The following is a 15,553-nucleotide window of genomic DNA, read 5'->3' on the forward strand; positions in this document are numbered from 1 at the left end:
AAAATAATACGAGGAGACTTATTCCTAGACTACTATTCATCTCAAGCGCATGCCAAAGCTGATCCAATATTTTGACACATTGGCACATCTTTTGTCAGTAAACATTGAAAGAAGCATTTGTTTTAAATGTATTGATCAACTTAATTAACGGTGCGACGGAGCATGTCTGAATCATGGATGTTCAAATGCTGCATGGATTACGCTCATTTTTCTGAAAATATGCCAAGTTTGTTTGAGAATACTCCCAAGTGCAAAACAGGGGTTCCCAGGTCTGCTTTATAGTTATTTATCTTCTTGTTGGTGAAGATCAGTCAGTCAAATAAGTCCCGTTAATAAAATATTGTCCACTTTTTTGTTGTTATCTATTATAATATGTTGTATTCAAAATGCTCAAGACCATGATTTACAATGTTAAAAGAATACAAACAATATGAGGCAGAATTTGGACTGGTGTAATTTGTCATTTGATATCTTTTCTTTTTTTCTATAAAAGCAAATTTCCATTGTCACTGTACAAGTTGATTTAGGGGATGAAATGAAGCATTGTGGACTAGGTGCCATTGTGCGACGTAGGGGGTGTTGTGGTGACGTACGTATTCTTTTTGCTATTGCCAGGCAGTCCAAATCTCAGTGAACCCCTATTTAATATCATATTCTTACTCCGAATCACATTAGCATTGAGTCACCTGAGATGCTTATCACTGAAAAACGCTTACCCGGCTAAAGAATTTAAAGGGAAGCAACCCCATCACCAAAACGAAAGTGAAAGTAGCTTTGGTAATGGGCCAGTACACCGGGAGTTACCTCCCATACGGGTGTATGCCACGTCACTTCCTCTAGGAACACGTGCCTATTATCATACGTCTTTTTCACCTCGGAGAGGACGGTTCACTTTTTGACGCTCTGTGGCTGACCTTGTGTGTTTGAGTGACACCCGCCGGCCACGTTACCCAGCTTGTCTGCTCGCCTTGCCTACAGTTTGGTGAGCTCGTTCCCGTTTGTTGTTGGTTGTTTGCGCTGTTTCGTTACTGTACGTTGTCCGTTTTTTACGGACTTGTGTGTCAGTGACTTGCGTGTTTCGCCATTTTGTTGTGTGAGTTAGTTAGCTAACTCGTGTGACTTTGCTAGTAGCTCTGCGTGCCCTCTTTCTGTTTGGGCAAGTGTAGCTTTAGTATTTTGTTGACGCGTAAGCGTGTGTGTTTACTGTGTTTTCAGTCGTTTTGACTTACGTTTCAGTAAATCTTTTTACTTTGCCACGTGTTGTTGACGTTTGTGTCAGTGTCTTGCGTGTCGCCATTTTGTTGTGTGAGTTAGTTTTCTAGCTCGTGTGACTTTGTTTGTAGCTCTCCGTGCCTCTGCTTGTGGGGCAAGTTTAGCTATAGTATTTTGTTAACGCATTAGTGCGTGTGTTTACTGAATTTTCCAGTCGTTTAGACTTATGTTTCAGTAAATTTTTTCGCGTTGCCACGTGTTGTTGTCAACATGTCTGATTCAGACAAGCGCCGTGGCAAGTCGGACCCCAAGGGGAAAATTAAGGCTAAGTCTTCCTCTTCCAAAGCAACGTTACTTGTTACAGACCAAGAGCGTAACACTTTGTTGGCTGTACCAATTTCGGCGCCTAGCGCTGTTACTACTTCTGCTTCTTTTGCGGCGCCTAGCGCTACTGTTACTTCTGCACCTGTCTCTACTTCGGAGACTTCGTCTTCTTTGTTAGCACCTGGACAAGGTGCGTTGGTTTCCTCTCTGTTAAAGTCACTGGTTCCAGAAATCCGCAGCTTGGTGCAGGCAGAATTTCAGCGTTCCGTCGCCAGCAGTTCGGCGTTTCCGGCATCTGGCAGTGACGTCCGGGCATTGGCTTCCGTGTCTTTGTCCTCCACTTCCGGCTTGGAGCAGCGTCCTCCCTCTTCAGCGTCGGTTGGTAAGCAGAGCTGGTCCGATAGCCCTCGTGAGGCGCCTGGACGTTCTCCTTCGGGGGACAGCTCTTTCGCATCGGGTCACGACCGATACCTTGCTGATCTTTCATTTCCGGCGATAACCTACGAGGCCCCGGACTTGTTCGAACAGCGGCGGCAGTCGGTTTCGACTGCCGCATTTCCGGCACTTGCCGGAAGTGATGATCCGTCCGCTCCGGCACGCTACGGCGGTCGCGGCAGGATGGAGTATTCACTGACTTCCGGTCCTTCCGGATCGCGAAGTCAACCAGTGCAGTCTTCACTTCCGCATTTTGCGGTTCCGTTGACTACACTTCCGGTTTCGGCCGGAAACGCTTCTTCCTCTTCTGGTGGTTCCTCCCGGATACCAGATAGTGGATTACAGCGTGCGCCTTCCGGCTTTCAAGCGCCTAGGCTTGAGCAGGCATCACTCCACTCAGTCGGGGGAGTGACGTCAGCTCATCCAGCTCCGGTTTTTGCGGATGGTCGTCCTGCTTACCCTTTACCTTCACAGGGTTTTGGGCGGCAGGATGACGTTAGTGCTCAGGCTTTTCCGGTTTCCGGTTTGCCAGGGCATGCTTCTGCTTCCGGAACTGGTGACTTCGGTCAGGGTTCCACGTGTGACTATTCTGATGCTCCATCAGTGGTCAGCGAGGAGTCGCGGGGCGTGTTTCCGTCGAAGCTCAAGTCTGTTCTTGACGTCGCGGCGGAAGTAACGTCTCGTTATTTTCCTGAAGGGGTGGTGGCTGCGGACTCTTCCGCATCATTCGTTCCTTCTGCCATGGCGGACTTCCGGCCGGCACAGGAGGATGTTTCTTCCTTCCGGTTCGCCGAGTCTCCGTCAGTGGCTTACCAACTTTCGCATTCACTGGTTCGTCCAGCACATGCGGGGAGTGGTATTCGGCCAGTGCCTGTTTCGTTACTGCTTCCTTTTGGTCCAGTTCCGGAATCAGCTCAGCAGTGGGTGGCTTCAGCTGCCCAAGCCTCTTCCTTCGTGCCTACGGCCAATAGGAAGCTTGGCATGCCCAATCAGAGCCAGAATTGGCTGGCGTCTTTTGCACTCCCTAGGGCTACCCTTCCGGTTTCCCGGGAATTGCTGCCTCTTCTGGCTAAACCGATCAAGCGTGATTCGGTTTTGCCGATTTCCGAGGCTTCCCTCCTCTCTGCTGAGGAGGTTGGACGTCGGCAGATCGAACTGTCCTCCATTGCGGAGACTCTCGTTCGGGCTCTGTCTCGGGCATTGACCGATTCGCTAGTTCCTTTCACTCTCAGTGAAGAACAGAATGCGGACGATGTCTCTGCGCTTTTGACCGCATTGGCCAAGGTCAATGAGGAACAATTGCGTCTTTCCTCCCTGCAGTACACCCAAGCGGTACTCTGCAGGAGGGATCTCTTCCTCTCGCAGTCCCAATTCACGGAGCTGGCTACTAGGGAGACCTTGAGAGTCTCCCCGGTCTCAGAGGAGTCTCTCTTCTGTCCGCTGGCACTGGATGCCAGACAGAAGGAGATTCAGTCAAACAAGGACAGTCAGTTCCTTGACTACACTCTGAAGGGGGTGAAACAGTCTCAGCCTTCTAAACAGAAGCAGGCTCAGACATCGTCTAACCCCAAGCCAGCTCAGAAGCGGCAGGCTTCGCCGGCCGCTCGTGGTGGGAAGAAGAGGACGGCATCGGGGAGGGGGCGTGGCGGCTCTGGAAGTAAGCCACACCCCCAATGAAGCGCTCCCGATCTCACCTCCCTCCCGCCCTCCACCTTGGTGATGGCGGGAGGCCCCTCCCGGGCACTTTCTCGTTGGATGTCGGTAGTAGACAGCCAATGGATTGTGGGAGTGGTGAGTTCGGGCTTCCGTCTACTCTGGCGGGAGGAAAAGGCGCCTCTTACCCGAGTGCCTCCGCGGTTCAAGCCCCCCTTCTCGCAGGAAGCACGTTCCGTCTTGCAGTCGGAAATTGCCTCCCTGGAGCAGAAGGGCGCGGTGGAGAGAGTTCGGGTCCACAGCTCCCTGGGATTTTACGGGCGTCTGGTCGCTGTTCCCAAAGCATCAGGAGGATGGCGTCCCGTGTTGGATTTATCTCTCCTCAATACTTTCTTGAGGGAGATAAAATTCAAGATGGAGACGCCAGCCTCTGTCCGAGACTCTCTCCGCCCAGGAGACTGGGTGACCTCGATCGATCTCACGGATGCATACTTTCACATTCTTATGCATCCGACCGACCGGAAATGGCTTCGTTTCCGGTGGGGAGATCAGATCTACCAGTTTCGCGCACTCCCTTTCGGGCTGTCTCTCGCACCGTGGATTTTCACCATGGTGGTGAGACAGGTCTGTGCACTGGTGAGGTCCCAGGGTATCCGTCTGCGGGCTTATCTGGACGACTGGCTCATCATGAACCAGTCCCAGAGCGGCTGTTCGCAGGATACCCTGACGGTTCTTCGAGAATCCAACTGGTTGGGGTTCTCGATCAACCGGGTAAAGTCGGAGCTGACCCCGTCACAGACATTCACTTATCTGGGGATGTCTTTCGACACGGTCGCTTGGACTGTCCAGCCTTCTCAGAGAAGGGTGGACAAGCTCCAAGCTCAGATTCGCTCCACTTTACCTCTCCTGATGGCTTCCATCCGCTCGCTCGCCTCCATCTTGGGGCAGATGGAGTCTATGGCTCTTCTGGTTTCACTGGGCCGGGTCCACAAATGTCCGCTTCAGTTCGCGCTGAAGCCGTTTGTGGACTCTCCTCTGGTGGACTGGGACGCCCTCATCCCTTTGCAGGGATGGTTCCAGTCTGCGACCCTTCCGTGGTTGCACACGGAGTGGGTCTGCAGAGGTGTTCCGATCGTCGTGCCCCTCCCCGACCTGGACCTCTTTACAGATGCGTCCAGGGAGGGTTGGGGGGCACATACAGATCTTCAGACTCCTCCCTTTCCGTTACTCAGCCGAGTAATTCGGAAAGCGGAGATGGAGGAGCCGGCCCTTCTTCTTCTGGTCGCTCCTCTGTGGCCGTCGCAGGTCTGGTTTCCAGATCTTCTTCGGCTTGCCCAAGGGCCCCCCTTTCCTCTCGCACTCGTGCGAGGGGAACTAGTGCAGCCCCGAACAGGCATTCCACACGAGGAGCCCAGTCTTCTGAAGCTTCACGTGTGGAAGTTGTTCGGGACTCGCTGAAGCGCTCTGGGGCGTCGTCTTTGACTCTGGACTTGGTGGCTCGCTCGCATAGAGCGTCCACCTCTTCAGTTTATGCTTCCCACTGGAAGGCATGGACTGCCTGGTGTTCAGCTAGAGGGGTGAGTTCGGTGGCTCCGCGCTCTATTCAGGTCGCTAACCACCTCTCTTTCATGTCTTCACAGGGCGCCTCAGTCTCCTCGTTGAGGGTCCGGCGCTCCGCTATCTCGGCGACTCTTCAGCAGATTGGTCGTTCTGTTCGAGTCGGGGGCGTTATAGCTGCAGTCATTAAAGGGGCTGCTCTTAAGGAAGCTAAAGCTCGTTTGCCCGCTCCCAAGTGGGACTTGTTTTTAATCCTGGAATTCCTTCGTTCTGCGGATTTTGAGCCTTTAAGCGAGGCCAGTCTGTTCAATGTCACTCGCAAAGCGCTGTTTCTCCTTTTGTTGGCTACGGCCCGACGGGGTAGCGAGGTCCACGCCCTGTCGGGTCAGCCTGGAGATATCTCCTTTGAGCCGGACGGTTCCGCATCTTTGCGTTTCCGGCCTGATTTCCTGGCCAAGAATCAGTCTCCGGGGCAGGCCTCTCCGCTGGTTAGAGTTAAGGCTCTGACCAGCGCGTTGGCCCCGGGTGACCCCGATTCGGTCAATTGCCCTGTGAGGGCACTTCGTCTGTACTTAGCCCGGACTCAGCCGATTCGGTCTAGTTCTCAGAAGTTGTTGTTTATCTCTCTCCTTACTAGGCGCGAGAAAGATTTGTCGAAGGTAACGTTGGCCCGGTGGGTGTCCTCGCTCATCAAGCAGGCTTATGAGTGGAGGCGCACAAAGAGGGGGGGGGTTATGCCCTCCTTGCCACTTGACTCGGCCCGAGCCCATGAGACGAGGGCGTGGGCATCCTCTCTGGCAGTTCTGCGCTCCAGACGTCTAGAGGAGGTGCTGACAACTGCGTATTGGCGTTCCGAAGATGTTTTCTTAAACTTTTATCTTCGGGACGTCACAGCTCTTCGACAGGATGGCTCCAGAGGCCTTCCAGCGCTCATAGCAGCAGGCCAGTTCCTGTCCAGAACTTGATGGTGAGTTTTGATTCATTTCTAGCCCACCGCCTTGTTGATGTTATCTGCTAATGTGATTCGGAGTAAGAATATGATATTAAATGGAAAATTTCCTAAATAAATTATCATTTAATTAATATACTTACCCGAATCACATACTGTATTCCCTCCCACCTGCCCCGCTTATGGTTTTAAGATTTTTTAAAGCCGTATGATAATAGGCACGTGTTCCTAGAGGAAGTGACGTGGCATACACCCGTATGGGAGGTAACTCCCGGTGTACTGGCCCATTACCAAAGCTACTTTCACTTTCGTTTTGGTGATGGGGTTGCTTCCCTTTAAATTCTTTAGCCGGGTAAGCGTTTTTCAGTGATAAGCATCTCAGGTGACTCAATGCTAATGTGATTCGGGTAAGTATATTAATTAAATGATAATTTATTTAGGAAATTTTCCATTTCTGCGCAAGAAAAAAAAGAAGAAAATAATGATAATAATAACAAGAGCATCATCCCACAATGCATTTTGGGGGGGTTGAATTTCCTGGTTCCAATTATAGTTCTAACTATCCTACCCTTATATCTTTAGTTTTACCATTTTTACCTTTTCTGATGATGTTGCTGACTGTGTGTATGTTATTGTGACCCAGGAATACCACGACAACAACAGGAACATCGTCTTGGACCAGACGGACCTGAAGCAGACGGTGTATGTCTACAAGTGTACCAACTCCACCATTCAGGTCAAGAATAAGGTCAACTCCATCACTCTCGGTACGTCAGGCACCAGGGCTCTGGATTGTACACACACGCATGGGAAAGTGGAGGCATACTAGTTCACAAGCATATAATTATATGCATGTATGAACAAACATGTAATGATGTATGCAGTCACACACACACATATGTACGCACACATGCATGCACACACACACACACACACACACAAACACACATGCAGGCATACACACACACACACAATTGTATGCAGTCACACACACACTCATATGTACGCATGCACACACTCACAAACACACATGCAGGCACGCACACACAACCACACACACACACACACACACACACAAATGCATTCTCATAAACGCATGCTCACACACACACACACACCTTTTGCCTTCTCCAGTCTTTAGAGATTTAGCAAAGATACTGGCAGCAACAGATCCTCTTATTCTGCATGTCAATGAGTGTCGTTGTTGTGACTGATTGCAGATTCCTGCAAGAAAGTGGCCATTGTGTTTGAAGACCTGGTGTCCGCCCTGGAGTTTGTCAACTGCCAGAGCATGCAAGGACAGGTGAGACATGCGGGAGAGTAGCTCAGTCTGTAGGGCGCTGGCTTTATTACCAGATCATCTCTATTGGCGTTGGTTCAGATACCAAGTTCAGCGTGAGATTTTTTCTCTGGGTTAACTTTGTACAGACTCATTTAGGTGTCCGAACACCCCTGTGTGCACACAAGCGCCAATAAAGATCCTAAGGTCACAGCAAAAGTCTCAGGGCTTGTAAACCATGAACCCATGCATGCATCATCTTTCGTCTCACGATCATATCTCGATATCGAACACCGAAGAGAGTGTGCACAAAGCAGTTCCTCTCTGGGGGGAGAGCTCTTTGAAAAAACGCAACCCTCGTAAACTGAAATTTGACTTGATTTGAATTGATTTGATCTCTCGAGTAATAAAATGAAGTTTTCAAGAAGTGGCGTGTGGTTGCAGGTGACAGGCAAGGTTCCCATCATATCTCTCTCTGTCTCTCTCGATCTCTCTCTCTCTCCCCTTCTCTCTCTCTCTCCCCCTCTCTCTGTCTCCCCATCTCTCTGTCTCCCCATCTCTCTGTCTCTCCCCATCTCTCTCTCACTCTCTCTCTCTATCGCTCTCTCTCTCTCTCTCTCTCTCTCTCTATCTCTCTGTCTCTCCCCCCCCTCCTCTCTCTCTCTCTCACTCTCTCTCTCTCTCTCTCTCCCTCTCTCTTCCCCCTCTCTGTCTCCCTCTCTCCCTCTCCCTCTCTCCCTCTCCCTCTCTCTCTCTCTCTCTCTCTCTCTCTCTCTCTCTCTCTCTCTCTCTCTCTCTCTCAAGTGACCAGATTAAGAAAGTTGAAGGTTCACACCATCTCTCTCTCACCCTCTCTCTCTCTCTTCCTCTCTCTCTCTCTCTCTCTCTCTCTCTCTCTCTCTCTCTGTGTCTCAGAGTAATAAATGAAGACATTGTCAAGACGTGAAATGTGGTTGCAGGTGACAGGCAAGGTTCCCACCATCAGCATCGACAAGACGGACGGCTGTATGATTTACCTGAGCGACAAGTCTCTCGACACCGAGATCGTCTCAGCCAAGTCTTCCGAGATGAACATTCTTGTGCCTGTCGGTGGCGGGGATTATGTGAGTTTTTGTGGTGTTGTCGTTGGTGGAGGTGGTGGTGTTGTTGTTGTTGTTGTTGTTGTTGTTGGTGGTGGTAGTGGGGTAGCGGGTGGTCTGGGCAGTGTTTGAATTTGATAGCTAAGTGTGTAGGTTTTGTGCGTGTGGGTTTGTTTTGTGCACGTTTGCTTGTTGTTGTTATTGTTGTTTTGGGGGGTGGTTTGTTGGTGGTTTGTTCGTTTGGTTTGTTTATCAACATGTCTTTTACTCACTGTTTAAGTTTATTTGTTCCTCTCTCTCTCTCTCTCTCTCTCTCTCTCTCTCTCTCTCTCTCTCTCTCTCTCTCTCTCTCTCTCTCTCACTCACTCACGCATTGATCTATATTCCTATATTTTTGTTGCCTGTGCGTGTGTGTGTGTGTACGTGCACAAGGTTTATAGACAGTGTTCAGCATAGTTGCTTGTGCTTTTTTGAGCTAAAACAGAAGGATACATGCCTTTCCATTTGACGTGTCTTATAATAAAAGAAAAATACATAGTGGGATTAAGTATACCATGACCATGCTTTAGGTTTTATGTACAAACCTTGCACATTTGTGTTCAACTTTTCTCTGTTACAGAAACAATTTATCACAAAGTTTATGTACAAACTAACCATTATTTTATTTCTCTTGTCTGTTACAGAAAGAATTTGCCCTCCCTGAACAATTCAAGACGACATGGAACGGGAAATCCATGGTGACCGTACAGATGGATAGCATATAAAGACAATCGCTGACTGTTGATTATATCATGAGATACATATTGCTTCCTACCTTGTCTTCTAAAGGACGTGTCACACTTGCCTAATAAGTTCTGCACACAGAAAGACTAAGAGACGTACTTTTTGTGAAATCACACAGTCACAGACTCACACATGCATGTGCAAATGAATGCACACACACACGCAGGTCATGCATACTCACACACACACACACACACACACACAAGCAGGTGTACGCACACACAAACATGCGCATACAGGTGCACACGTGCACATGTATGGACAAATGAACACACACACACACACACACACACACACACACACACACACTGTCAAAACCAGCATTTTTCTGTAACCACTGTGAGAATGGGAAATCTGCATGCAAACGATATGTAAATAATTAATCTGTGAAGTTGGAATTTGGTTAAGTATAGTTATAATATTGTAGTATAAAGAATCTTGTGTTCAGTGAACTTTTAATACTGTATTTCAGGATTGTGTTGACATGTGCATGGGCTTAATTTGCTTGGGCCATTTTTTCATTTCATTTGTTTTTATATTTTACTTATTTTTTTAGTGAACTCTCACAGAAGGAGAGAATAAGTTTGGTGCTGGCATTTTGCTGTCATGTTTCAAATAATTACAAACAATTTTTCATTCATCGAGAAATGTTCAATTGAATTATAAGAATTCCTGAAGTAATATTTTGTTACAAAACTGATGAATTCATCATTAACATTCAAATAAAACGGAAACAAGGAAGTTGAGTTTGTAAGAGTTTTGCCATTGAATGTTAAAATATAAACCAAAATTAGAAGAAGAAATTGGAGTTGGGAAATAAAACAAAATAAGAAGAAGAAAATTGAGTTGACCTATTGAAACATGTTGCATTTATGTGTGCTGAATTAAATTGCTTGTGCTGGCAGCGTGGTAAAAGTGTTACATTTATTTGTGTAGCTTGTGTAGCAATGATAGGATCACACCAAGTCTTTCTCTATGCGTGCACTCACTTCATTGCTCAGTATTTCTTTACTATTGGCATTGCTCTTTTGTGAATTGAGAGAAACATCACTGATTGATTTTCAAGTAATGTGATCATTTCGTTGTGCTAGACTGACTGGACCTTACACCAGAGCATGTACGACTGTACGGTAACACGACTATGCAAGACAGATTAGGTGTATGCTTTATGTTCTCTAGTTGGCCGTTCTTTTTTTCTTTTTTCTTTTTTTCTTCTTTTTTCTAGATTTTTTTCTTTTTTATTATCACTCTCTGCAAATGTGTTGCATATCATCCTTAATTTTTTTATTTATCAGAGTTTGTAACTCAGACCATATAGATAACACAAATAACATATTACTTGTCATTTTTTCACTTTGTACTTTTTTCTCTCACTTTTTTTTCTTTTTGTACAGTTGATCGTGTAACTGAACATTTTGTATAGATACTACAAAGGGGCATTTCAGTGTTTTGTTCAATAATAACTACATTTGAGAAGGCTTGAAATCCAGTTCAGCTCTTAAAGATATAGTGCATCACTTGACTTATACTTTCAGTTTGATGAACAGAGTAAATGTTACATGTTTTCAAATTCAGTCAGGGAAAGCAGTAGACATTTTTTACGATCAAGTGCAATGTGATTTTATATTTGTTTGACTTCAACTGTTCAGCATGTATGTAAATTTGAAGCTAGCATTGTTTGTTTAATTGTCTCGGTTTGCGAGTGAAGTGGTGAGAGTCAGTCAAACATGCAGGGCTAACACCTTTCCGGTTCTTGTCGGAAATCCCGTTTTTTTAAACTGTTAAAGTAAAACTTAAAAACCATTTTTTTAAATTTTTAGTTTGGACAGTTGATGGAGGCAAGATGTGTATTATTTTATAACATACATTTTGGTACCAGGAGAGTCTGTTCTTTGCCCCTGCCACCGTGGACCTTGGCCTTTCAGGCATTTTACTTTTTGTGTGTGTTAGCCCTGAAGATGTAGATTAAAGAGAGACAGTGTGAGAATTGCGCAGTCTGTGCCTTTGTATCTGTGTGGCGTCCACTTTTCATGATCTCTGATAGTGAGTAGAAATGTTTGAGTTCTTCAGGAGGGGATAACTTTTCTGGATTCATTTGACATGTACTAACATCACTTGCTTTTTGTCTAGCTGCTAGCAAATCTATAGTAGTGGGATCTTCATGCTTCTCTCTATCTCTGAAAAGTTTATGTAAGTGCCAATAGGAAGGTTTCCGCTAGTTATCTCTCTGAGGATTTGGGTGCTTAGAGAGTACCGTTCCCCTTGCGGGGACATAAAACATCGAGGTTACAAGCAGGGTCAAGGGGAAGGTCGGCTTGGCAGACAGGAGTATGAAGGCTTACTTGTGTCAAAACCTGGTGTCACCCATTATCACGTGATAATTACTAATTAACGCTGTCAGTTACTGTTTTCATCTGTTAGTTACTAATTTTCACGCGAAAATTAATCATTTTTAGTTTTGGCACTAGCAATCCGTCAGGAAGGGAGCCAAAACTAAAAATTAGTAATTAACAGGTGAAAGTTAGTAATTTTTCCAGAAAAATTAGTAATTTTCCCGGGAAAATGGTAATTACTTGATAATTACAATTATGAGGTTTTGGCACTAGTAAGCCGTCATACAGGAGACTTCAATAGGAAGGTTTCCGCCAGTTATCTCTCTTTGAGGTTTTGGGTGCTTAGAGAGTACCGTACCTCTTGCGGGGGCATAAAACATCGAGGTCACAAGCAGGGTCAAGGGGAAGGTCGCTGGGCGGACAGGAGACTATTCGTTGACTTCCAAAGCATCTAGTACAATAGCTTTGACAAGAAAGGAGAGGTTTATATGGAAAGAAATAATTGAATCCAAAGGTCTTTGTAATTTGTGTCCAGTTTGAATATTCCGCTTTTAAAAAAAAAAGTGCGTCTTTGTTATCAACAGACACAGAAACACCCTACTTGTCCCAAGATAGGCCAATTGGTCCTCTCGTTAAAACTAATTAGTCAGACGCACGCACAGACTTCTTTCCGTGGTTAGCTTTTGTGTTACTTCCTGCTACATTAGCTTTTGTTTGGCGATTGTATTTAGGTCAAAACACGATGTGCTGTTGTTACTCTGCTGAACGTCTTTGGTAGCTGCTGAAACAAAGAAACTAGTGTTTTCTTTCACAAATTCAGAAAAGGAATGGAACAGGGAAAAGGGAAGATAATTTGAATCAGGAAATTAAAGAATGTAAGCTGGACTGAATTATCACTGACAATACACTATCCAAAGAATTACTGCACAAAGCTGATCATCACAAATTCATGTTCAATTTGTTGTTGTTTTTTTAATTTGAAAAATAGCTGTGGCGGCTGTTGCAGTGTGTTTAATTATTATTTTTTTTAAATAGCTGTGGCAGTTGCACTGTGTTCAATTATAAAAAAAAATTTGAAAAATAGTTGTGGCAGTTGCATTGTGTTTAATAAAATTTTTGTCTCGTTTTGTGCTAATGGGAATGTTTGATTGAAATGCATGACGTAGCGCTTGGTGTAGACGACGAAGTATATATTATTATTTATCACGTTCATAGTTTGTACAAGCGAATTATTTACCACAACATACTCTGTGAAAACATAAGCACCTTCTGCAAGTAAGGGAGCAGCGAACAAGGGAAAAATTGTAATCACTGTGGTGACAGTGAGAAATAAATTACTTTGCTTTCAGCTTCAGATTTTGTCTGTTTGATTTTAGTTTTTGTGTATGTGTGTAAATCTCCGTGTGTGTGTGAGCAGTTAATCCAATATGAAGTAATTCGCTGAACGCATGCGTAGAAGTTATCATTTTCATGGGTGGCACTATTTGGTGGTACATGTAACCCTTTCCTATTCTCTATATATCGATCAATTTACTTTTGTATTCACAAACACATAAGGAAGCATGCACACACACACACACACACACTGCCACACATTCACACCCTTTTGAAAAACAATTTACACAGTCGGTAAGTTTGGTTTCATAACCTTTTAAGCTCATTCGAATCACAATTGGAGACAGAAATCACAATGGTATATCGGTAGACCTGTTACCAGTTAATGTCCGGTTCTTTCACCTGCAATTCAAAATGTAAACATTAATTAATTAATTAACTTATTTTAACCTTCGCTATCTCCCATCTCATTTTCCTGCTCTTCCATTCACACGTGCGTGTACAAAAAATCTGAATCTCTCTCTCTCTCTCTCTCTCTCTCTCTCTCTCTCTCTCTCTCTCTCTCTCTCTCTCTCTCTCTCTCTCTCTCTCTCTCTCTCTCTCTCTCTCTCTCTCTCTCTGAAATACACAGACACGTCCGCGCGCGCTAGCGCACGCACATTTATACACACAGAGGTAAGTACGTACAAAAACACATGAGCTCACACACACACACTTTTTTTTCTCTCTCTTTGTCCAGCTCCACCCCCCCGCCCTCCCCCTAACCCCATTTCTGTCAAACACACACACACACACACACACAAATTGAGTCACATTCGCTTTCTTTTCATCTCACTTCCATACCGCCTACCGCATCCTTCCCAACTCCCAACCTTCTATTCCCCTTCTCATTCCCAAACCTAAACATACACCGCCCTTTTAACATCACCACGTCACTTACTCCTGTGACGTCATCACGCGTTGACGTCATGGATTTTTGCAGTAGTTCTTGCAGTTGCAGGTTTTCTCACAGACTTTGGCGCCAAGTTCATCGTTACAGAGATCGTCAAGGGTGAGGATGGGTTTGCCAGGCCCGTACAGATCGTTACAACTTGAACCGGCGGTGATGAGTCGATCCTCGCAGCCTGTAGGTTTAACAGAGGATTATACATCTGTCATAAGAATTATGTCTGTACTGTCTGTTGTTGTATTTATTTGTGTGCGTATGAAAAGAGAGATAGATAGAGAGAGAGAAAGATTCAGACAGACAGACAAACAAACAGATAGACTGAAAAAGAGGGAGGGAGGGAGGGAAAGAGAGACACACAAAAGAAAGACGGAGGGAGCGAGAGACACTTAAAGAGAAATATAACTGCAGTAAATGGATAAATGTTTGCGATAAAGCCTAATCTTCCAACCTGTGTGAGGGAGAAAGAGAGCCTGAGAGAGAGAAAAGGGAGGGGGGGCGTGCTTTATAGAGAAAAGTCATCGATGTTTTGCCTACAGACGACTCCGGATATAGCGTTTTAACTGTGATCTCTGCAAAAATCCCATTTGGCGCAGGTCGGCCGCCATAAGTTTTACCTCTGTCGCACAAGTCGCAGGTTTTTCTGCAGACAACTTGCGCGTAAGGGTCTTCACAGAAGCGGTGAAGGTTGCACACAGCGAACTCGGCCCGGTCCTCGCAATCGGCGGAACCATTGATAGGTTTGCAGTTGGCTGAAATCCGAAAACAGTGCGGCCATTGTAAATGTTGTTTTTGGTGATGCAGGTCACACACTCACACACACACACACACATACACACACACCACACACACACACACCACACACACACACACCCACACACCACACACACACACACACCACACACCACACACACACACATACACACACACACACACACACACATGAACACACACACACATGAACACACACACATACACACGCACGCATACGCACGCGCGCGCACACACACACACACAGGTATACCGTCAGTGGTTGCAGGTGCGGTCGGGGAGGTAGCTGGAACAATCGAAAGAAAAACAGTATATTACAGCATAGCATAGCTTTTATCTCAAATCCTATCTTATATATCGCATTTAACATCCTATCCTTGTTATTTCATACTATCATTTATCACCATCACATCACAACACAACATATCTTTAATCACGTGACTCAACAGACGGCGGGGATACAAAAATGCAACCCACAAGAATGATAATAACTTCTCCCCATGTGCGTCAAATTACTCCATAGTTGGTGTGATTAATTTCTGCTTATGCACGACCTGTCCACAGTTTGTAGGTCAAACTGACTGACATTTGTGCAATTTCGAACAAAAAGTTTCCGAATTCGGGGATCGACTCAACAAAACAAGATTTGACATTGAGTGGTAGCCATACTTCCCTGATTTAAACCCTCCAGACTTTTACCTTTTGTATTATCTGAATGTTTGAGTATCTGTTAGGAAACGCTACCGTTGCTGAGCTTTGGTTCAGTTTTGTGTGTTGCATGTAGTTGACTTATTTGTACTTTGTGGGAAAGTACCGATATTATATTTTGTAAACACAATATTTATGCTTGGACGAGAATGCAGGTGAACTTTCTAGTCCTGTCAAAACAAGTTGTTT

At 45.6% G+C, this 15,553-nt stretch overlaps 2 protein-coding genes and 1 long non-coding RNA gene across 3 annotated transcripts in view; 2 read left to right on the plus strand and 1 right to left on the minus strand.

Annotated features, from left to right (window-relative positions):
• Positions 1-12,952, plus strand: part of LOC138979946 (uncharacterized) — a 233,935-nt gene extending 220,983 nt beyond the window's left edge. The window contains exon 2 of the long non-coding RNA XR_011460186.1: positions 11,865-12,952. This is a non-coding gene — a long non-coding RNA (uncharacterized lncRNA). The remainder of the gene's footprint in view (positions 1-11,864) is intronic.
• Positions 1-12,952, plus strand: part of LOC138979943 (adenylyl cyclase-associated protein 1-like) — a gene marked incomplete in the record, with an annotated part of 59,235 nt that extends 46,283 nt beyond the window's left edge. Inside the window, 4 exon segments of the mRNA XM_070352711.1 lie at positions 6,774-6,897; positions 7,351-7,433; positions 8,369-8,512; positions 9,172-12,952. Of these exon segments, the coding sequence (XP_070208812.1) occupies positions 6,774-6,897; positions 7,351-7,433; positions 8,369-8,512; positions 9,172-9,252 (432 nt within the window).
• Positions 12,953-13,234: 282 nt separating this feature from the next.
• The window catches only part of LOC138979942 (uncharacterized), a 34,351-nt gene continuing 32,032 nt past the window's right edge, over positions 13,235-15,553 (minus strand). The window contains exons 13-16 of the mRNA XM_070352710.1: positions 14,910-14,942; positions 14,503-14,637; positions 13,880-14,063; positions 13,235-13,341 (exon numbers count right to left, since the gene is read on the minus strand). Of these exons, the coding sequence (XP_070208811.1) occupies positions 13,906-14,063; positions 14,503-14,637; positions 14,910-14,942 (326 nt within the window). The 3' untranslated portion in view covers positions 13,235-13,341; positions 13,880-13,905. The remainder of the gene's footprint in view (positions 13,342-13,879; positions 14,064-14,502; positions 14,638-14,909; positions 14,943-15,553) is intronic.

This window comes from Littorina saxatilis, linkage group LG11 (genome assembly GCF_037325665.1).
Source record: "Littorina saxatilis isolate snail1 linkage group LG11, US_GU_Lsax_2.0, whole genome shotgun sequence".
In the NCBI taxonomy this organism is placed as follows: domain Eukaryota; kingdom Metazoa; phylum Mollusca; class Gastropoda; order Littorinimorpha; family Littorinidae; genus Littorina; species Littorina saxatilis.